We start from the raw sequence: 23,631 nt of genomic DNA, 5'->3' as shown, positions 1-23,631 counted from the left end.
CAAACACGGAAAGTCTCTACATGGCCTAGGCACAGATAATCTAACACTAAACTACTGTGAAATCCTGCCGGCACTTACGTACTGTCTGTTGCCCCGTACACGGATAGGCTGGCTGACTAGTGGGAAGAGAGCACTGTATCCCTTTGCTTTTTATTCCTCGGCATTTTCAAGAAGTGTTTCTTTTACATTTTAAATAAAACTTCAGCTGGATTCAGGTGCTCAGTGTCGTTCACATTTTGGAGGAGCTGCTGTGATTTCAGTTGGCAGAAAATCACTTGGGTCCCTACCTGTACTTTAGTGGTTAGAGTCCACCCCGTTATGCAGCTGACCGACTAGGCTAATGTTTGCATCACAGCTGTTGGAGAAGATCTCTTTTAACCTGGTCAGGGTTGCTTGGCAACCGATTCCAGCTCTTGAGAGATGGTCGGGCAGCATCCCCCACCCACCTGTCCGCCCCACTCTAGCTGGTGGTTATTCTCCTTAGACAACCTGCATTAGAATCACCAAGGAGTATTAAAAAGCAGATTCCCAGGCCCTACAGAAGCAGACTCTAGAGGTAGGCCATAGAAGCCATTCTAATAAGCTCCTCAGAAAGGCACAAGGACCTAGGGTGGTGGGCACAGTTAAACAAAACACTGAAATATTTAATTCATCTAAGTCTAAAGATCATTACAAACAGCTACCTACAGACAACTATAGAACCTGAGGCTTGGTGTGACATTTTTTAGACTCCACTCTGACCTGATACATGGTAACTTACTAAATCCTGGAAACTGAAGTGATTTCCTCAAACATTTCAATCCTGCATAAGTTACAAAGAATGTTGCAGTGTCCTGACACATTCAGCTGGCTCACGTAGAAAAGGAGGCACCAGACTATACACAATATTTTCACTATTTCCCCAGAAAATTTTATCAAAGACTCAATCTAACCTTTAATTTCAGGGGTAAGGTGTGAGATTGGTAAAATAAACCAGCATGACCAATGAACATATCTTCATCTTGTCCAAAGCCTATTTTAACATACTGTATTGCTTATTTTGAAAAGCTACAGCGGTTGTGCTGTGTATGGCATCAAAAACATAAGCAGAAACTTAGTGGGAAGAAATCAACTGAGGATGTACTAGGTGAAAGAATTCATGCTTATTTATATCATAGCCTTGAGCACCTCACGTGGTCTTAGAAGACAAGTTCCACTGTGGGAGAGGGGAAGGCCTCTTTGTTAAGCAGGCTGGGGAAGCTAATCAACCATAAATGAAGATAGGCTGAATTGAAGAACAGTTATGGAATAACTTCTAAATCTGTATGTAGTAGTTTTAGAACTTGCCCACAGATTCTTTGACATTCCCAACAAAACACGGAGACTAATTCCCCTCCCTCTGAATAAAGGCCAACCTAGTGACTCATTTTTAGCACAATATGATGGACAAGGCGAGGTTAGAAAAGGCAATGGTTTTTGCCTGCCTCTTTCCCTTTGGAAGTTTAATCTTGGAACTCAGCTGCCATGTTCTGAGGAAGTCCAAACCACATGGAGGTATTACAGCCATAGCCTCCACTGAGAGATCTCGACCATCAGCCAGTATTAACTGACATGAGTGAGCCTTCAGATTATTCCAGTCCCCGGTTTTTGAACATCCCAGCCCACACCAAGTGGAACAAGGTGAGCTATTCCTGTTGAGTCCTGAGCAAACTAGAGATCTGTGAACAAAAACACCATTTTAAGCCACTAAATTTTTGAGAGGTTGGTTAGGTAGCTACAGGTAACCCAAATGTAAATATTAAACCATTCCCCACACAGAACCAACATTTCCCATACCTACTAAGGTTCCCAAATTATATTGGAGATATTAGTAGATATCTGAAAGGAAATTACTCTAAACAAAGCTGCCAGGTGCCTACTAATTTGAGGTTTCTACCCAATAAACAACCTACTCAAAATTATTCTTAAATTGGGAGCCATAACAAACAGCTCCCCCCAAAATGTAAAATTAGCTACCAGTGGTTCTAGGAGTGGAAGAAGAAATTTGGCTTTGTTTAGGCTCTGTTCTGGGAGGAATCACTTTCATCATTTGGAATAAGTCAACAGGGTAGCCCAAAAGTAATCCAAATGTGTTATTAAAGTGCTGAATGGTAAATAAATACTTTTATTTTTAAAGTGACCCAACTGGGATATTTTCAGTCCCTTGTGGTGGTTTGGTATATTTGAGGAGGGCTGGGAACTCTAGTTCCCAAAAATCTTCAGGATCAGTTAAGTTTAGCAAGTGTTGCTGCTACCAATCTGTATCAATACACACACAGCTGTAGATTCACAGGACACACTAGCGTAATGAAGGCCTTGAGAGCATGTGGTTGAGAAGTCTGTTTTAACTCGAGAGCCTTTAGTTGCACATGGAACCATTAACATTAAAAGAAGCACTGGGAATCTGGTCCACTGGTTCTCAAACTTTTTTTTTTTTTTTTTTTTTTTTTTAAATCTCAGGACCCCTTTACATTCTTAAATTGTTGAGGAACCCAAGGAGCTATTGTTTATGATCAATTACATCTACCAATATTTTCTGTATCAGAAATTAAAACAAAATTTTTAAAAATGTGTTAACTCAGACTTCCACTTAAAGCAAAATGAAAATAACAGGCCAGATTTACCCTCTCACTTGAAACACCAAAACCACAAATTACATCGGAAAAAAAAAAAAAAGTTTTCAGGCCTTGGACAACAGGCAACAAAGAACAGTGATGGGGAAATGAGATCAGTCTTAGGCTTAGCAGTCTCACTAGTTTTGAGAGTTTCCAAGCTACAGCTGTAGTGCAAGGAGGGAAAACACAGGTGGGGTTGGGAGGCACCCCAAGTTGAGACTGAGTGGAGTCCAGAAGGGCCAACGCAGCTAGATTTCAAAGGACCTGAGAGAGCCGTACAGAAAAATAACTCCACAGACATGAAGAGGACAACCCACCCCCCACCTTGCAAGTCTTCAGCCGTGTGCTGATAGCGCCTGTGAGGTAACTGTCCAAGACCAGAGAAAAAAAGCAACTGAAAGACTTAGAACAAAGTCTGGTGCTCACATGGAGCTGGGAATAGTTCCTGTACATTGCCACCAGTGACACGGGGAAACACAATTCTTGGGGCTTTTGATGGAGTACATTGCTCTTGCTCATCTCAACAATGGGGAATAATTAATCCTAAATTGAACATTGCTCGGTCCTGCCTAACCAATCTTGCTAACAACAAAATCTGAAATAACTGAAGCTTCCAAATAACTGCATCCCAGAACAAAGCTCTGCAATTTTTGTAGGAATACAAAAATATCCAGTACTCAATTTATAGTGTCTGGCACCAAATCAAAAATTACTAGTCATCTTAAATAAAAATTTGAAAAGAAAAAAAAAATTACTAGTCATGCCAAGAAGTAGGAAAATACAACCTGTAACAATGAGGAAAAATCAAAACCAACCCAACCTGACATAGATGTGAAAATGAGCAGGTAAGGATATTAAAAGTTAATTATGGGGCACCTGGTTGGCTCAGTTGGTTGAGGGTGACTCTTGACTTTGGCTCAGATCATGATCTCACAGTTTGTGACACTGATCCCCGTGCTGGGCTCTATGCTGAGAGCAGAGCCTACTTGGGATTCTCTCTCCCTCTCTCTCTGTTCCTCCCCTGCTTACTCACTCTCACTTTTAAAAATATAAAAAAAATAAAAAGTTAATTATAAGTGTACTCCATCCATATCTTCAAAACAGTAGAGACAGAAGATATAAAAAATGGTCTAAATCAAACACTGTAGGTGAAAACTATGTCAGAGATGAAAAATCCCCTAAATGCCTAAACAGTATTGACAATAGACTAAACTAGACAGAAAAAGATTTAAGTGAACTTAAAGACCTGAAGACAATCCAAACTAAATACTGGGGAAAAAGAGAATTTAAAAAGTGAACTGACTGGGTCACCTGGGTGGCTCAGAGTTAAGTGTCCAACTCTTGATTTCAGCTCAGGTCATGATCTCAGATCATGATCTCAGCGTTGGGCTCCGCACTGGGCACGGAGTCTAAGATTCTCTCTCCCTCCCCTTCTGGCCTTCCCCGTGCTCTCTCAAAAATAAAAAATGAACTGATCGTGAGCTGTAGGACAATCTCAAGTTGCCTAATCAATGTGTACCTAGAGTTTCCTGAGGGTGGGGGAGGGAAAAGGAAAAATATTTGAAGACATAATAACTGAAAATTTCCAAATTTGATGAAAACTGTAAACCTACAGATGCAAGCCAGCAACAATGAGGCTTTCTGATGCTTTGAATGGAAACAGTCCCTCTTTTGGAGTACTAGAAACACTGCTATTAAAACGTATTGTTCAGGGGCGCCTAGGTGGCGCAGTCGGTTAAGCGTCCGACTTCAGCCAGGTCACGATCTCGCGGTCCGTGAGTTCGAGCCCCGCGTCGGGCTCTGGGCTGATGGCTCAGAGCCTGGAGCCTGTTTCCGATTCTGTGTCTCCCTCTCTCTCTGCCCCTCCCCCGTTCATGCTCTGCCTCTCTCTGTCCCAAAAATAAATAAACGTTGAAAAAAAAAAAATTTAAAACGTATTGTTCAATCGAAGTAAATGTCTGATGACAGATGTTCAGGTAAAATTTATCCAAGCAAAAAATTCATACTCCAAAGGCAAAAAGTTTTCTAAAAGGCACATCTGGTTTCCTGGAGTTTGTGACTTAGCTGACCCCGATAAAGGAACATTCTGAATATCCCACTTGGAATTACAGACTTTCCATTTTGTAAAGTCACAAAAAGATATTTAATAAGTAACTCTTAATACCAACAACTTTATGAAACTGAAGATTTACTTTTTGACAAGAAGCTAAGATTTCTTGTCCTGATAGATACCACTTGTTTCCAGTTATCTCTATAAACTCTTAGAATCTGGTATCCTTATCTTGGTACAACCTACCAATCTTGGGAAGGGCTGGGAGATCCATGTAAGTCAACAATGAAGGGGAGAAATATACCCGGAATGAAAATTAATGGCTTGTTGCAGAATTTGCTTTATTTTTATACTTGTTCAAAATATTGTTCCTTGAGCTCTACACAGCTCTGGAAGCATTACTTTAAACATCATAAAATAATTATGAAATGAGTATTAATTATTCCAGTCTGAAAACACTTAATACCACTGGGTTCTCAACCCATAAACAATCATGTGGACATGCACATGCAGGAAAAGGCACCTTCACAATTTCTCCTTTTTAAATTCCCCAAAAAAGAAGTTATGATGCATAGCTTTTCAAGTGACTGAGATCAATGTTTGGTAGGTTTCCTTTTCCAAAATTTTACCACAGTGTCTCTAGATAATACTTAGATTTAAAACTTGGAGATTCATACAGTCCTTGAGGATCCTAATTACTCTATGGAATCCAAAATTCTTAAAGAAAAGTTTCCTTTTACTTAAAAAGTATTAATTACATACATATACATAGACATGGGATTAGAGTTTTTTAAAATACTACCACCACCTTTTACTTTTGCTAATTTCTAGTCCTCCCACTTGAATCCTAGTGGTTCCAGATACAAATATACATAATAATCTTTTCAATATAATAGGTTACCACTACCCAGTGTCTCGTCAATTTCTTGAAGTGAACTGAACGAAATAACAAACAAACACACGCTTAAGAGTCAATATTTATTCTGATTAATATTTTACAAAATTTTAACAGATTTAATTTATGTAAGGAGAGCTAATTTATTAAACACTTTACAGGTTTTTCTTTCCACAGAGTAACACGGTAAGTAGCAAAATAATACTTGGCACAGTTATAAATAAAGAAAATATAAAATAAAAATATCCATAGCTTAAGTATAATGATACTGCTTTATGCCTATTAATATTTCAAATAAATTCCTGGGAACAAAAATGTGAAGGAAAAAAACTCCAAAGAAGTAATTCATGTTCCGGGCTGAGAAGTAAGTTCCTATTTGCTATAAGTATCCAATTAAGCTGATATGAACTATTCCCCAAAGGGTCTCCTTCATACACAACTTTAGAACTGGGTTAAGCTGGTTCCACACACACGACTTATAAAGTAAGTAAACGGACGGTACAGTACACTGCTGCATAGCTGGCTCCTGGCTATCTGACCACCTGACCATCTCTAAACTATAGATCTTACCGGCACTGCGAGATGGTTAGTACGAAAGCATTAACATTGCTAGTATTTTCCACGTACTTCTGTATCTAGAGTATCTTTTCTATTGAACTGAAAGACATCTCTTTTGCACTGAAAAGAATATTGTACCACAAAGAAAGAACATGGTAACAACACTCTTATCCAAACTCTTGAGAATACCACCATTATATTCGACTGTTAATAAAAATGTATCCAATAAAAATTGCAACCGAGTCTTCACGTGAAGTGGCTCAAAATACAAAAAATTAAAACAAATTCTAGCCTTTTATAAATAACTTTGAATTTAAAAATTATCTAAAATTTCCCCCAATTAGTAGTCAAAACTAGCAGAGACATTTGTAAAGTTAACCAATTTTTTACATTCTATGACAAAATGGCACAATGCTATTGCCACCCCACACCCATCTTTTCCCTTTTCAAAAATAAAGTACGTATGCCAATTTTCTAATATTAAAACACTCAAATACACTAAAGGTAATCTTTCTGATGTGTGACTTATGGTCAAAGAAACTACTATATAAAAATGGTACTTGGAAATACTGAACATCAACTATATACATTTTCACTGCTCCTCTTACTAAGGCAAGGGGCGGGTATACCACTAGATTGCTTTAATACCTGTAATCTGCATTTTACAGAGAATACTAATTTTACCAAGCTTCAGACATGCAGTGGAACTTGCAGGGTATAATGCCTATTAACAGCAATATTGAACATCACTAGAAGCTCATTAGGTTATCTCCCTTTTCTTTTTGGTTGGATAAAATGAAATGAGCAGCTTTGAATACACTAACACATACAGACACAAAGAGAAAACTATTTGATAAATTATTTATATACAGATACACAATCTTTACACTGGTCTAGGATCTGTCATCAGTCTGACCACCCTTTCCCCACCCTCCCCCAAGCCCATTCCCTCTCACAGGTTTCCCACAGGTTGCTCGAACCACAGTTTGCTACAGCACTTAAGAGGACTAAACCAAGTCTCACTCTGTAAACAATATTTATGGAAGCAGTGACTAATAGTTCACCGTGAGAGTATGGAAATGCTGCAACAAAAATTGATCAGTGCATCACATTTAACAAAGAAGATCTTTCTGAAATGGTTTCAGACAGCATTAACAAACCTCAAAACATTCAATATTGGGGAAATTGAAATAATCTTGAGGATTAAATTCTTTCTGATAGGTCATTTTTTAAAAACCAGAATATACCATTAGCTTTTCTTTTATTCACATGTGCTATATGTACAGAGATCATGCTCCATTTTTAGCTAAACTCCATTATTTTGTTTACAATTTATTTCGCAGCTCAGAATTCTAGAAGTATATCCATTTATCTCTATTACTGAGAATTTTGCATGAACTTATTTGTTCTGCTTTGAAATTACCTCAACTCTTAAAAATTGGACTGTTTGCACATCAAATTAAATTCTAATTTATGCTTTACTGGATAGTATGTGCTAGTATTCTATGAGGTGTATCATGCACTTAGTAGGGCTTTTAAGTTTGAACAAAATAACATGACTTACTATACTCATGCAAGTGCTTTATTAATCAGACCATAAAACCTCAGAGCAAGGTTACTACAAATTATTTCACTGAACTAGAAATATATCAGCATTGCAACAGCTGATGGCAATAAAATAGTGTTAGCACATATTCTTGTGAACATTATTTTCTCGTGCCCTTGAAGACACATTACAGTAGATCCCTAATAAAACCACATGATTTTGATCACAGTATTTACATGTACATTCTAAAATGTACATAATACTAGTCTGAATCAATTTGAGACCATTCTCCTGGAATTAAATGCAATAGTCATAGTAGAGTGCATCATAAAATTTAGCCATAAAACATAAATTTAGTTTTAGCTAGAATTGAACATTTCTGATCAGTATACCATGTCTATCAACAGAATAAGTTCAGAATAAGTTCACTCTTTCTTCGTGAAAAATGTTATGAGAACAAAACCAAAAAGTTGAGTATGTTGTGAATTCCCACATTACGAACCATTAAAATTCCTTTTTATGATCTTTATTCTTCCCAGAAGTGGCAGTGTGCTCTGTCCATGTTTACTTTTGTTAATAAAGTGTTGAAAAAAAGACTGTAAAATCCACTGTTAGCCCTACGTATAGCATGCTATTGTTCAAAAATGTGGATTCGAGTGTGAGAGAGACACGGACAGACACAATTTTCAGGCACCACTCAGCAATATGCTTCATAGGATAAAGATGTTGCTACACGAGCTGGTACCCAGATCCTGATATTTGGTCATATTCTATTGTATACTGCCTGGTCCAGTCCACGATAACAGGACGAAAGAGGCCACAGCATCGAAATTCAAAGAAGTCTATAATGTTCCTTACACATCCATGGCTAAAATATCCCCCCAACAAAAAGAAAAAGAAAAAGCCTATTAGTACAATAATTTGATATATGAGTTTAATTTAATTTTGGTGTTAAATATATATTTTTCTAAACTTAAAAACTCAGGTTACTTTCCAGAAAGAACCTGTTTGTTTATAACTCTACCAAATATATATGCATTAATGTTTCTTCATAGTTCTGCCAACACTGATTTTTCTTCTCTCTTTTGTTAATTTAATGGGTTACACAATTATATTTTAAAGTTATTCAAATCTGCATTTCTTTCATTCCTGTGTCCTATGTAATTTTTTTTTTATAAAACTCTTCCTTGATGGGCAGCTCTTTGGCAAGGAGACAAACTCTATCCAAAATTGAGAAAGTAAAAGGCAAAATGATTACAAACAGCATGAATCTGGCAATGTACCTAAAAGTAACAATTTAAGAAAAGAAATGTCAAGGGTAAGTTCAGGGAATTTTAGGACTTGAAGAATACCTCTGGAAAAGCAGTCACAGTTTTCCATTTTAGATAATAATCGTGCCTATGGGAGAATTCTCAAAACTACCCAACTCCCTTATTTTTGCTTTCATTTAACGGTTTGTATGCTTTCCAGAAGCATGCAATAATTAATAGCATCACAAAAAACTGAAGGCCAAGTAGCTTGAGTAAAAATCAAAAGTTTTAAATACTTCATATAATTAGGAAACTACTACTTTTCAGCATCAAACTAAATGTAAAATTAAATATATACATATATATTTGAACTATATATTGAACTATTTGAGCTATATATCTGAACTACTGAACAGCATAGTCTCTTCAATAAATGATGTTGGGAAAACTGGACAGCTACACACAAAAGAATGAAACAGGTCCATTATATTATGCCGCACACAAAAATTAATTCAAACTGGATTAAAGGCTTAAATGCAAGATATGAAACCACAGAATTGCTAGAAGAAAACATAGGTGGTCAGCTCCTTGACATGGATCTTGGCAATGAATTTTTTAATATAAACCAAAGCAAAGTAAACAAGTGAGACTACATCAAAGTAGAAAGCTTCTGTACAAGAAAAGAAACCCTCGACAAAATGAGAAGGCAACCTACTGAATGGGAAAAAGTATGTGCAGATCATATACAATAAGGGATTAATATCCAAAATATATAAAAAACTCCTACAACTCAAGAGCAAAGAGAACTCATACAACTCAAAAGAAAAAAACAATTCAATTAGAAAACGGGCAGAAGATCTGAACAGACATTTTTCCAAAAACACAGAGATGACGAACAGATACATGAAAAGATGCTCACTAATCTTCAAAGAAATGCAAATCAAAATCACAATGAGATAGCACTTCACATCTGCTAGGATGGCTAGTATCAAAAAGACAAGAACTAACAAGTTTGGTGAGTATGTGGAGAATAGGGATGTCTTATGCACTATTGGTGGGAAGGTTAAATTGTTGCAGCTACTAGGAAAACAGTAGAGTCCTCAAAAAAACTAAAGCTAGAACTACCATATGATCCAGCAATTCCAATTCTGAGTATTTGGGAAAAAAAAAAAAACAAAACACCTCAAAAAACAAAAAACAAGAAACTAACAAAAAAAACCCCACTAATTTGAAAAGATATATGTACCCTCAAGTTCACTGCAGCATTATTTACAACAGTCATGACATAGAAACAACGTAAGTGTTCACTGATGGATGAATGAAGAAAATGTGGTATGTGTATGTACATACAACACACACGCACGCGTGCAATATTATTCAGCCATAAAAAATAAGGAAATCTTGCCATTTGTGACAACATGAATGGACTTTGAGGGCTTCAGACTAAGTGAAATTAATTAGAAAGATAAAGACAGAAACCATATAATCTCACTTATATATGGAATCTAAACAAACAATACCAAGCTCACAAGGAATAGACTGGTGATTCTCAGAGGGCTGCAGGTGTGGTGTGGGCAAAATAAGTGAGAGGAGTCAAAAGGTACACACTTAGTTATAAAATTAATAAGTCATGGGGATATAATGCACAGCATTGTGACTACAGTTAGTAGTTCTATGTTCCATATTTGAAAGTTGCCAAGACACATCTTAAAAAGTTCTTATCACAAGAAAAAAAATTCTGTAACTATGTATGGTGACAAATGTTAGCTAGACTTACGGTGTTGGTCATTTTTCAAGATACACAAATATCATTATGTTGTACATTTGAAATGTTATATATTACACCTCAATTAAAAAAAGGAAATATAAAATAAAACTATGTCTATGGAAATTTTTCTGTCATTCAAAGGACAAATAAAATAATTCACACTGAAAAGCAGCTGCCCTAGAGTCTAGAAAATTTCCCTATATACAAATTTCAATTGATTATATTTTAAAAATCATATTTCAATTCTCTGGATACATTCATTTATCAGTGAAAACTTGTAAAAACTTATGGCAATGTTAAAGCTGAATGTTAATGTATAAAGATTTCTGTTTATACCAAATGTTAGTAGATCAATAGAGTTAGAATTGTGCAAATAAGAAAAAAAATGTTACAAATTCACATGCAGTTAATGTGATGAATTCTAAAGTTATGGTAAACTAACCAATGCTATATCTGGCAGAAATCTTAGAATTCAGTAGGATTTCTAAGGTATTTTACATATTGCTAACCAAAAGAAAAATTCCCTGTTTCATATCCTATTGACATACCTAAAAAAAATATTTCTCTTTGATGTATTCACTAGATATTTGCTAAGTTTGGTTAGTAAGGAATTTTATATGCCAAAATAAAATATTAAATTTATAAACATGTACGTACTTGAATGGGCTTTCAATAGATGTTGTTGTGACTTTAAAGTGCTTATATCTTCTGGCATTCATTCTTTCATTTGTAGTGATACCTAAACATGATATCTAGGACGTAAGAGAAAGCAAACCATTAACTCCCTCTGATGGAAAATAAGTTTTAATGTAAAAGAAGTTAATTCTCAAGGGGGAAAAAGTGGTGAAATTTGTTTCTGTTTTTCCATTAGGAGATTATCAAGCTTGTTTACATGGTATCACTTTGACTCTGGTGAAAAGTAGCCAGTTAAACAGGAAAAATGTTTAAAGCACAGGTTATTTGGCATTGGGCTTGGGGAGAGATGGACACTATGTACACAGACCACCTCTCCATGAGCCCCTTTAAAAAAGAGCTTTCAAAAAAATCCTTAATTTAAAAAAAGACTCTTGAATAAATACTGATATTTGTAGGTAATAAAACATTATGAATAAACACAAAACTAATGGCATCATCGATCTGAACTCATACCTATATCCAAATGGATATAGCTGAATCAGGAACAACAGAAACACATTTTGTCACAAGTAGTATTGAAAATTCATAATATAAAAAAATTCATACTATAAGGAGAGGAGGAGGGAGAGTGGGAGCTAGAAAGGAAAAGTAAAGAGTAAAGGAAGAGGAAGGAAACTAAGTGGAAAATTTTAATCCTTGAAAAGCTGGATTGGTTGGAAACAGAATGCATTATTATCTTTCAACAAGGAATGGAGTTTTAAGAGTTGTCAGCACACTAAAGAAGCAGCCATGTACTTGCACATACCTGGTACATCTGACACATGAGTAATACAGCCACCCACATGAAATGAAAAATACTGTTCAGAAACATCCAAAACATCCAAGGTGAACATGTAGCAATTTGAGTAATATATGTCCAAAATCCATCCTTGGTGTAAGTGGTCTCACAGTGGAGTCCCCAGTCTAAAATGAGAACAGAAGTTTCACATTTACTCAGTAATCATCCAACCACCTCACGAAGACAACTGCAAGAGGCACCACTTAGAAAACATGATCCAAAAGTCTAGATTTAACCAATAACTTTCGATACAAATTGTTTATACTTTTATACTTCTAAATAATCCCTTTCTACATCAGTGAAAAAATCAGAGCAAAGATAGAAATGGACAAAGCAGCAATCTTAAAAAACAAAAAAACTACTGTACTTAAATAGTATAGTTTTTATTTGATTGGCATTGCCTACATATAATGATTAACATCTTTATACAGAGATAAGGTGACATGCATATAAGTAAAAAAAATTTTTTGGGGGGGAACATATAATAAATACAATGAGATCACCTCCGTGAGAGGGGCTTTTTCCAAAACAAAAGTCTCCTCTTTGAGAGCTGCTGCCATAAAAACTACTGCTGCTTTAGGCCGTATTCTCTCTCTAGTGTGTTGGGCCAGAAGTTAGGTCAAGATCTTTTATCAAATATTTCTCTCCATTAATCTCTATTTGAGGAAGTAGCCTCCTTTTTCATCAGGGCAATAACAGACATTATTCTTAATATCTGTGGGAGAAGAGGACTAGGAAATCATCCTTCCAAGTCCTATTTTTAAGCCAGGCTATAATATATATTATGGTAAGTACCACCAAGCCCTGAAGCATAGCAACTAACATCTTCATTTAAACCCTTCTCAAACCATGTTCTCAATGTAAAAAACAAAACAAAACAAAAACATCATTTCCTCTATACCCATATGATCAGTGAATGGCAATTTATTCTTAAAAGAGTAACTTTTAATATTCTCCAGTAGGCAATAATTACACCTTACTTTTCAAAATATTTCAAGTTCTGTGTGAAGTTCACTATACTTTCCCAACTGTCTGGTAAGGAAGAGCAACTAGCACAGTCACAAAATCTGTAAGCTACTAGAGTAAGGCAAGCACGTGATGTGAAAAATGTTGATGTATTTTACCCAGAAGCTTTGCAAAGCCTATTAGGCTAACATGTTTTTCAGAATTAACTATAATTCTGTTGCTTATGCTATATGTTGAGTATGTTTATAGTTCTATATCTGTTTTTTCCTTATGCTTCAGTGCAGTAAGGTGTCCAAAGCCGTTAATTTTTAGTTAAAAGACTTATCACCATTATATTTTGCTAACATGGTAATACGCAAAAGTATACAATTGTCTTAAGAAGGTAAAAAGCTAATTGTACTCACAAGAAATACAACCATAAATCATCCAGCAGATCATAAAAAGCAAGAAGAATAGGTAGCCCATAAAGTATCTATGGTTGCCTGCACCTAAAGAACAACACAGAAGCAATTTTTTTCAGCTAAGAAAAAACAACTAGAAATACACCTTTTGGGGATGGGGATGGACAAATGCCATGAAAGGTGTGATACAATTTGGACAATAAACACATACATTACCTGCTTGATTAAATGCTCCTCAGGAAAATAAATGTTTTAATAAAAGTCTTAAAATAAGAATGCTTGTAACTACACGCAAAGATATAAGGACTGCAATGACATTCATTCTGAAGTCAAGAGTCCCAACGAGCCAAATGAATCTCAATTCTGAGTTTTAATGTATTTTGTTTTGTGAGGTTTAAAATAACTCTATTTTATCTTTATTTGTATAAACCTTATAATCCAACTTTTTAAAGGCTTCTTCTCAACGGTTATGCAATCTCTGTAATGTTTCCCTGCTGTCACCTCATAAAATCCTTAGGGTTATCTCTCAGACCACTTAGTTCACCTCCTTGGACCACACCATTCTTGAGTACTGAGGTATACAGAATTCCATCGGTCATCCCTCTCTGCTTCTGTACACAACATCCTTCCAGATATTTTTGTTGCCTTACTTTCTTCAGCTTAACTAAAACACAATACTATTCTGCCTCCTTATCGATTTCACTATTACCCAATAAAGAAAACAGGAAAGAGGCGGCACCAGAAAGAACTGATAGAGAAATATCAATCATTCCTAGACACTGGTTTTATAACTTTGTCACAGCTGAATTGCTGTTTTATCAACCAGAAGATAACTGGGAGGAATGGGGCGGTAGTAAGGTGTAGGAATGAAGTTTCTAACATCTAATTTAATACTGTAATTCATTAGTTACCTAGAATAACTTAAATGAACAACATACCTAGAAATCATTAATAAAACTTACCTACACAGTTACCCACCCATGGGCAATGATGATCGAATTTTGCTATACAGCGGTTGCATACACCACAGTGTTTGGACCTCACTGGTTTCCGTATCTGTTAACAAGCATGTTAAAAGATTATGAAAGGCATTATACCAAAGAAAGGAAAGCTGAACATTTATTTTCTCAAAATACAATTAAGAAGAAAACAAAACTCTATTTCCAAAGGAACAAAATAAAACAAAAACCACTATTGTTTTCTTCAATGGAATTTCAACTGCAACAACAAAGAAAAGACAGGATAGGGCTAGTGTGGAATATAAACTCCTAAGAATGGGGCAGAACCATAACTTTACAAAAGTAATTAAGAATCACAGACCTATTTGCTATTGTAATGAATGGTACTATATTTAATTCACATCCCTCACATTTCTGATTAAAAAAAATCACTCTCCAGGCTTCCAAATGAAAATTTATTGTGATTAATGGTCATGATACTGGTTCTTGTTTAATAAAAGGAAATCGTTCCTTAGTAAAAGGAAGGTCAAGTTCGAAGTGAATAAAAGAACCTCTTAAAATTCAAAGTCATTAGGGGTGCCTGGGTGGCTCAGTCAGTTGGGTGTCGAACTTCAGCTCAGGTCATGATCTCATGATCCATGAGTTCAAGCCCCGCATCCGGCTCTGTGCTGACAACTCAGAGCCTGGAGCCTGCTTCCAATTCTGTGTCCCTCTTTCTCTGCCCCTCTCCCACTCATGCTCTGTTTCTTTCTCTCAAAAATAAATAAATGTTTAAAATTTTTTTAAAAATAAAATTCAAAGTCATTAATAAAATGTCTTCCCAAAGTTAACAAATCTAGCAAAAAGCAATAAGTGTACATATCTTTCTCTTTCAGTGGCTCCTGAGATCTCGGAGATTAAGGTACAGCATCTTTTCTGCTGAACTGCATGACCCATCTGAGAAAGTACACCATGCTTAACAAGTTTAGGTAGTCCCTATTACTTGCAAAAACATAAAATACATTATTCAGCTCTTGACAAGTAATAAAAAAATTCATGTTTATGATGCCATACTATTTTAAGTATTGCGAAAAGTTTCTCTATATTACTCTGAATCAGTCAAGTGACTAAAAGAACTCATTAGTGACCTCCGTAGGGCTACCCAGACCTAATGCTGGATACGTGACAAGAGCTAGTTATCAACCCATGCCAGAAACAAAATCTATAATATCCTTTACTGGTGTTTCAAAAAAACCACTGCCATTTCTCTACTAGTTTGCAATAGGTTAGATACCATTCTGAGGTACTAGGAAAAAAGCATAGGTGGACTATGTGGTCCTTACATGTACTAAAGTGATCTGTGAACCCTTAAAAAAAAGCGCCACTTATTCTTTACCACAGATATGAAATTAAAGCTATTTAGGAGAAAGAAGAAGGATGTATTAAACAAACTCTACCCCCACCTCCAACCCTCAGCTACATTTCCCCTTTGGGCAATACTTGTCAATGAATTCTGAACAAACACTGACACAAGGTTCCTAAACATGATAGGCTCCTCAGTTCACTTACAGAGTAATTAATTCATTTTTAGGAAATTCTGATTTATATATGTCTTCTTAGGGACTTGTCTATTCATCAAAGTGAAGGACACCGATATTATGACAGCTACCTCTGTCAGTTTGAATTATCTATCCAGAAGTACACAGCTTACAATAACACAACATATAACAAAACATTTATACTATGATAATAAAATAGTCTTGTTCTTGCCATCAGATATTTATTTAACAATGAAATATACTGAGTGACTCTATAAAGAATCTGTTTGCCATATGGCAAACATATCAGTCAATTCATTCTTGGCTTTGTAGAACAAAATAGTATTTCCAAAGAACAGCGGAATATAAAAATGTTCTGAACATTAAGGTGCCAATTCTGTAAATTAACCATTGTAAAGCATAGGAACAAAAACCTTTTTATAAAAAGAATGATTGAAAGTGCAAGAGAATCTAGTCAGCACCCTAAAGTTGTTACCAAAAGTAAAGCAGTATACATTCTGAATACTGAAAATCATAACTGTTTGGTCAAAGAATGTTAGGTGAAACAACTTAAAGGATCTGTAGAGTTACAGCTCCATTCAAAGACCCACTCCATAATCCTGAATTATGTCAATTCTCTTGTTATTATTCACATGTTAAGACATTAGTTCAGTTGTAATGTATATCTTAAAAGTATAAAAGAGCATTTAGTTTCAGGTATGATTTAGGGATTATTTCTATTTTTACAAAGGAAAACACGGTTTAACCACTGTGGCAGTCTATAGATTTTTCACAAGAACTAATCATAAATATTAAGAAAATAATTAAAACACAAAACAGTATTATGCTATAGAAATCTGGGATGTCTATGAAAATAAACAATGTCAGTATTACTATACCTGATTCCACAAATAAATACTATTTAGTTTCATTTATATCTTTCTTTATGACCTGGTTTAAGATGACAACTTTTTTTTTTTTTTTTTTAATTTTTTTTTCTTCAGCGTTTATTTATTTTTGGGACAGAGAGAGACAGAGCATGAACGGGGGAGGGGCAGAGAGAGAGGGAGACACAGAACCGGAAACAGGCTCCAGGCTCTGAGCCATCAGCCCAGAGCCTGACGCGGGGCTCGAACTCACGGACCGCGAGATCGTGACCTGGCTGAAGTCGGACGCTTAACCGACTGCGCCACCCAGGCGCCCCAAGATGACAACTTTTAATATCAATGACAAAACAGTGCTCAAAGCTGCAAAAACACTCTACTACAAAGAGAGAACTACTGAAACGGAACCATTTTATAGGCCTTGTTGTCTTAAAAGTTATCTAACGGATTTTCCCACTGTGACCTTTAAATAGAATAAATTTTTTCTTAAAAATACCTGGGAAAACAATATTAGAGAATCATAGTAAACCTTGTTAGTACTTTATTGCTTAGTTTCTTTGTTGAGTTACATATTAAGAAAGAAAAAGAGATTAAGGATGAATATGAATGAATGGCACCTCGAATCAGAAGTATAGTCCAGGTCTACCACCAGGGTGAATAAGCAGATTGGGAGGAGACATCTTTTTACCATCTTTCTTCTTGTACTACGGTCTAAAAGGCACTTGTTGGGGAATGTGGAGGGCCTGAAATGTGCTCAGCAGAAGAAACTGTTCTCCTTGTTCCCCACCCCTTCTATGCTATGCCACTGCCATGGGAAGAGAAAGGAAAGAATAAAGAAAAAAAAAAATACTACCAAACAGGTACTGCAGAATATACTGAGGTCCAGACTTCCTGTCTCTGCAAGTTCAACTATTGTCTGTGAATTAAAAAATATATATATTTTATTCAAACTGAACAATGTTCACCAACTATATAGTGCCATCAATATGAATCACTAAACATGATGTTCATTTTTAATTAACCAATGTTTTCAGTTCAAAATAATAAAATCTTTCATTCATTTACTTCTGCTATTTCATTGTAATGTGAACACAGGAATTTCATTTCTTGGATATATGAAAACAACTCTAAACTTAGGGGGATACTCCCCTGAGAATACAACTAAGTTACCTACCCTAAGAACAGGACTATATAGGCTGTGATGACTAAGACATGAAAATAAACTTAAGTTCAATAAAGAACTGAAATCTTCAGAACTGGATTATGACTAAGAAAACCTAGCAAATCAATTAGCAGTAATGTCTAAAGAAAACTAAATATAAGGGTAGCAACCTCTCTGCAGCCTAGAGAAGGGGGGATTAGTCCCTAGGAACTTGCTAGTGCTCTAGTCTTTCATAGACAGAAATAATTCATTAGGATTTGTTTTGTTTTCAGAGACTGGATAAAATAGCCCTTAAGATAATTTAACTGCCTCCAGTCTAATTTTCTTATGTGACACCTTCAGACTGTCAATTTGGTTTCCTAAGTACCTGAGCTTTAGGTGAGAGGTGCTGTGGATTAGATATAGATATAGATATACACACACACACATATATACATGCATATATAATGTGTGTGTGTGGTGTATAAAAATATTATTAAAACAAAATATGTGCACTATCAACCACTTTTTTGGTCTTCCAGTTACACATTTAACAAACATTTACTGAATTCATTATTATTTGCTGAGGGTTTACAGAGATGTTTAAAATATTGTACTCATCCCTCAAAGCAATCACAATTCTTATAAAGGACAGAAACATGAAATTTAAAAATGTCATGGAAGTGTAAGGACAGGCATTCAGGAGTACCGAGGGTGAGCAATAATTACGCACAATCTCTGGTTTGAAACTTCTTTTTTATGTTCTAAAAGACAGTTTCTTTCTTTGTACTCTAATAACTGGTATAAATACTGATAATTTCACAAACACATGTGACTAGTTAGATTCTATCTTGCTACCTTTTTCTTTTGTTCTTCTGTAGCTTTAATAATCCCTGGATCTGATTTCCAAGATTTTCCAAAATTGTAGAAAAGTGCAACACTATTGGCAAGGAATGGAAGATGGATAAATAAAAAATTGAGATGTGACTAAAGTTAAGGAATCTAAAGCAATGATAAATGAATTACTATTATAGGTAAACTTATAATCTGTAAAATTTTACCATACATGCTCACATGCACGCACACACACACAAAACACCTACCAATAAAAAAAAATACAAGCTGATTTATCTATTATTACATCAAAATAAATATACTTTTAAGTTATGTTCATAACTGAATGGAAAAAGTAAAAATGTGATTTCTTTATAAACTTTAAGTCATGTAGGATTGGCTTATCTGACCCTTTAAAAAAGTCAGTGATGCATTAAAAATTCAGTGAATCATTATTTTTAAATGACCATTACTCCTTTTGATCAAAAATGAAGGGAATTCTCATCTTCAAAGTTATATTAATATATTGCTTTATCTCTTTGCATTAAAATCTTTATATATCTACTACTTAAGATATCACACCCATGCATTTAAAAGGCTGCTTTTAAATTCTTTCCATTGCTTTTTTGAACACAAATTGACCTTAATTTTAGAAAACTATTTAGAAACTTTCTTAAAACAGAAGTTTCCATGTTCACATTTTTCTACCTAATGAAAATGTAAGAAATGTACTAACCTTTATAAATATAAATGAGGAATCAAAAACTATTTTAAATAACACTAAGAAAAATAATGTTGCTAGAGCAACAATTTTCTGAGACACAAATATCTGAAATACTCAAATACCATTTTCAAGATTTTATGTTGGCACAAGTATCAACAACTAAGAATCTCGAGAATAAAGCTGGGTAAATGTATATGCAAAGAATACGAAGTCTGGTACTATTCAGGAGCAGGACCTTTATTCACTATAACAATTTCAAAAGGTGCTAAATGTAACTAAATAGCTCAGCTTCTTACAGCCTGGACTAAATTTGTGAGGGGGCTAAACAGCAGCTCAATAAATGTCTACAGTTTTGAAAGGGATATTCAAGAATTAAATATCAGATGAACTTAAACAATTTCTTTGCTTGGTCTTTAAAAGTGTGGAGATTAGATATCTTCAAATGGTAGTTTGAACTTAGCTTTAATAATAGGTCACACCAGTTAATTTTTAAACTTAAAAACAAAAATTTACAAACTCTCCACAAATGGCCTGGTTGTTCTTTGTAAAGGATAAAAACAACTTTTTTTTTTCCTGATTAAAAGAAAAAAAAAAACACACTAAAAAGTATAAAGGCAAAAATACCTCCACAATCCAGAGATAATTCCTTTTATATTCGGTATTCTGCATTTTTAATCAAAATTGAGACCATGGTGTTTTATGAACACTAGTAAAACAAATAACACTTATTAATTGACTATCTGCCATTTAATCTGCATGAAAACTACGATATATACTACAGTTATCCCCACGTTAACAGGTGACAAACCTGAGGCAGAGGTTAACTAAACAGTCCAAAGCTGCAGAGTAAATTAGAGGTGGAGGAAATATTAAAATCTGGGCTCTTTTTACCTGTGCTATTCTGCTTCTCCAAAGCACTCAGCAGAATATCCTAGGCCCTTAAATATTATGGAGACAATATCTTTGGGTATGAACATATTTAAGGCTTGATGTATATTCTTTATACTGTCAGATTATTTCCAGAAAGATATACCAATTTATAATCACGCTAACAATATATATTGCTTGACTACCACATTTTCATCAAAGAAAAAAGTTGTCAATTTTAGAAGTAAAAGAAGCTCTATTTGACTTAACTTGTACTTTTGCTTTTACATTTAGTCTTCTAATTAAAAAAAGAAGTACGTGTCGTCAATATTGTCATTTAAATGTTTATGGAATACTGTTTTACATTTAACTCTTTAATCCACTTGGATGTTACTTTGATGCCTGCTGTGAACTGCAGCTCTGATTTACCATAATACCCAACAAAATAAAATAAAAACAGCAAATCAAATTAATCAACTATCTACAAAATACCAGAGACAGCTTCAAAAAGGGGAAATGCCACACTATACCATAAAGTTCAACCTGAGGTCAAGAAAAGACAACAACTCTGGTGAGGCAAGCTGTTTGGGGTTGTTCTTAATTTGTATTAAGTGGTATGGAACATGTGGATAAGAATAAAAAGGCAGAATTCCCATTAGTCCCACCCTGGCCCTCTGCTATGGACTGAATCATGTCCCCCCCCCCCCCGCTCCCCCTACCCCCCAAGTTCATATGAAGCCCTAGCCTCTAATGCAACTGTTTCTGGAAATAGGGTCTCTAGGAGGTAATTAAACAAGTTACTAAGGGTGCGACCCTAATCTAATAGGACTGAAGCTATGTAAGATTTAAAAGGAAGAAAGAAACCTCACTCTCTCCCCCTGCTCTATGGGACATAGGGAGGAGGTGCCTACCTGTAAGACAGGAAGAGCATCCTCACCTGAATATAATCATGCTGGCATCCTGATACAGAAGTGTGAGGAAATTAATTTCTGTTGTTTAAGCTAGCCAGTCTATGTTACTTTGTAATGGCAAAGATCTAAACATCAAAAGAATTCACTTTTCTTTAAATTATTCTATAGCTTAAATAGAATTTCAATCAAAATTGCATTAGGCTTTTCACAGAACTTAAACAGCTAATCCTAAAAAATTTAATCAGAAGCACAAAGGGCCAAAAAACTAAAACATTCCTGAGAAACAAAAACGCTGGGAAACTTGGCCTAACAGATATCATGATTTAAGAAAAAAGCTTTAGTGGGGAGGTGGTGGGAGGGGGTGAAACAGGAGAAGGGGATCAAGAATACACTTACAATGGTGAGCACTGAGTAACGTATAGAATTGCTTAATCACGATTATTGTACACCTAAAACCGATATAACTGCGTGTATTGGAAGGAAGAAAGGGAAGAGAGGGAAGGAGGGAGGGGGGAATGAAGGAAGAAAAGGAGAGAAAGAGAGGAAAAAGGAAGGAAGGAAGGAAGGAAGGAAGGAAGGAAGGAAGGAAGGAAGGAAAGATATAGTAGTAAGATAATACAGTACTGGCACAAGAGATCAATAAACTGAACAGAGTAGAGAAAAACTGATAAATATCAAGGTTGATACTGCAACTGAGTGAGGAAAGGGTATGTTGGAGCAATGAGTTCCCGAATAAGCAGAAAGGAAGACACACACACGCTCCCCTCACATCATTCATTATACAGAGTAGTCAAATACATACGAATTAAGAAATAAATTAGAGATTATCTTTAATAACTTCAGAGATGGGGCGCCTGGGTGGCACAGTCGGTTAAGCGTCCGACTTCAGCCAGGTCACGATCTCGCGGTCCGGGAGTTCGAGCCCCGCGTCAGGCTCTGGGCTGATGGCTCAGAGCCTGGAGCCTGTTTCCGATTCTGTGTCTCCCTCTCTCTCTGCCCCTCCCCCGTTCATGCTCTGTCTCTCTCTGTCTTAAAAATAAATAAACGTTGGAAAAAAAAAAATTAAAAAAAAAAATAACTTCAGAGACACCTGCATGCACACGCGTGCGCGCGCGCGCACACACACACACACACACACACAAATGATATACAAGAATATTTATAGTAATATTGTCAGAATTCACCATTGGTGGTGATTGGATACCTGAAGACAGGCATTAAAAAGCTTAGACAATATTACAAGTAAACTAGAAAAGATACACACAAAAAAACTAAAGAAGTCCTCTAACAGTAAACTACAGGAAAAAATGCTTAAGAGAAAAATGCATAGGAGAGGATGGTGAAAACAAGAATTCTTCAATGTCTTCATTTTTATATATGTAGTCATCCCAGTTCCAGAAGAGCTTCGTATCTATCTTCAGTTTATGCTTAAAATCTGACTGAAAACTAATTTATTTTTAGACATAAAATTTCTAATAACCTATCATCAATATTTCACAAGTGGTGCCAACACAATAAACAACTGATTGTACTGGCTATGACTGAATTTCGGAGTTGTCTGATTTTAAGAGAAAAATGGTCAATGAACAACATTTTCAAATAAAAGGACAAGAAACAAAATAAAATCAGTCATGAATCTAACACAGAGATAACAACTGTTAACATTACATGTACTCACTTTTCAACTCTTATCCTTTACACATTTTAAAATTAGAATCACTCTGTAAATATAATTTAATATATTTTTTCACTTATTACATCCTAAGTATAAGCCCACATCAAGTCTTAGAAAAGCATTGTTAATGGCGATTTTATCCCATACTATACATAGCTAATTGATAAAAACTATTTCCCATTCAGGATGGATACTCAGGTTGTTTCCATTTTTTTTTCCTATTAGTACTATGATAAACAGCTTTGTAAATACATTTTTGATCTTGTCTCTTATGATTTACTTATGAATGTTTAAGGGTTTTTTGTTTGGAGAGAGAGAGAGAGAGAGACAGAGAGAGGGAGAGAGGGAGGGAAGGAGGGAGGGAGGGAGGGAGGGGGAAAGAGAGAGAGAAAGAGAGAGAGAGAGAGAGAGAGAGAGAGCATGAGCATGCACATGAAGTGGGGGGGGGGGGCGGGCCGGAGGAGGGGGACTGAGGGGGTGGAGAGAGAGAGAGAATCTCAAGCATGCTCCAAGCCTAGCACAGAGCCTGACAAGGGCCTTGATCTCAGGACCATGAGATCATAAACTGGGCCGAAATC

The 23,631-nt window shown here is 35.6% G+C and overlaps 1 protein-coding gene across 1 annotated transcript in view; it reads right to left on the bottom strand.

Annotated features, from left to right (window-relative positions):
* Positions 1-5,647: 5,647 nt before the first annotated feature.
* ZDHHC17 (zinc finger DHHC-type palmitoyltransferase 17) overlaps positions 5,648-23,631 on the bottom strand; it is an 89,585-nt gene continuing 71,601 nt past the window's right edge. Inside the window, exons 11-17 of the mRNA XM_047065789.1 lie at positions 18,901-19,025; positions 17,755-17,817; positions 14,504-14,597; positions 13,545-13,628; positions 12,142-12,299; positions 11,358-11,452; positions 5,648-8,550 (exon numbers count right to left, since the gene is read on the bottom strand). Of these exons, the coding sequence (XP_046921745.1) occupies positions 8,412-8,550; positions 11,358-11,452; positions 12,142-12,299; positions 13,545-13,628; positions 14,504-14,597; positions 17,755-17,817; positions 18,901-19,025 (758 nt within the window). The 3' untranslated portion in view covers positions 5,648-8,411. The remainder of the gene's footprint in view (positions 8,551-11,357; positions 11,453-12,141; positions 12,300-13,544; positions 13,629-14,503; positions 14,598-17,754; positions 17,818-18,900; positions 19,026-23,631) is intronic.

This window comes from Lynx rufus, unplaced genomic scaffold (assembly GCF_022079265.1).
Source record: "Lynx rufus isolate CCGP_SWC_20201006 ecotype Redwood Valley unplaced genomic scaffold, mLynRuf1.p SCAF_7, whole genome shotgun sequence".
Lineage (NCBI taxonomy): Eukaryota > Metazoa > Chordata > Mammalia > Carnivora > Felidae > Lynx > Lynx rufus.
Note: the sequence above shows the minus strand (reverse complement) of the source record. Positions and strands in the feature narration are given on the sequence as shown.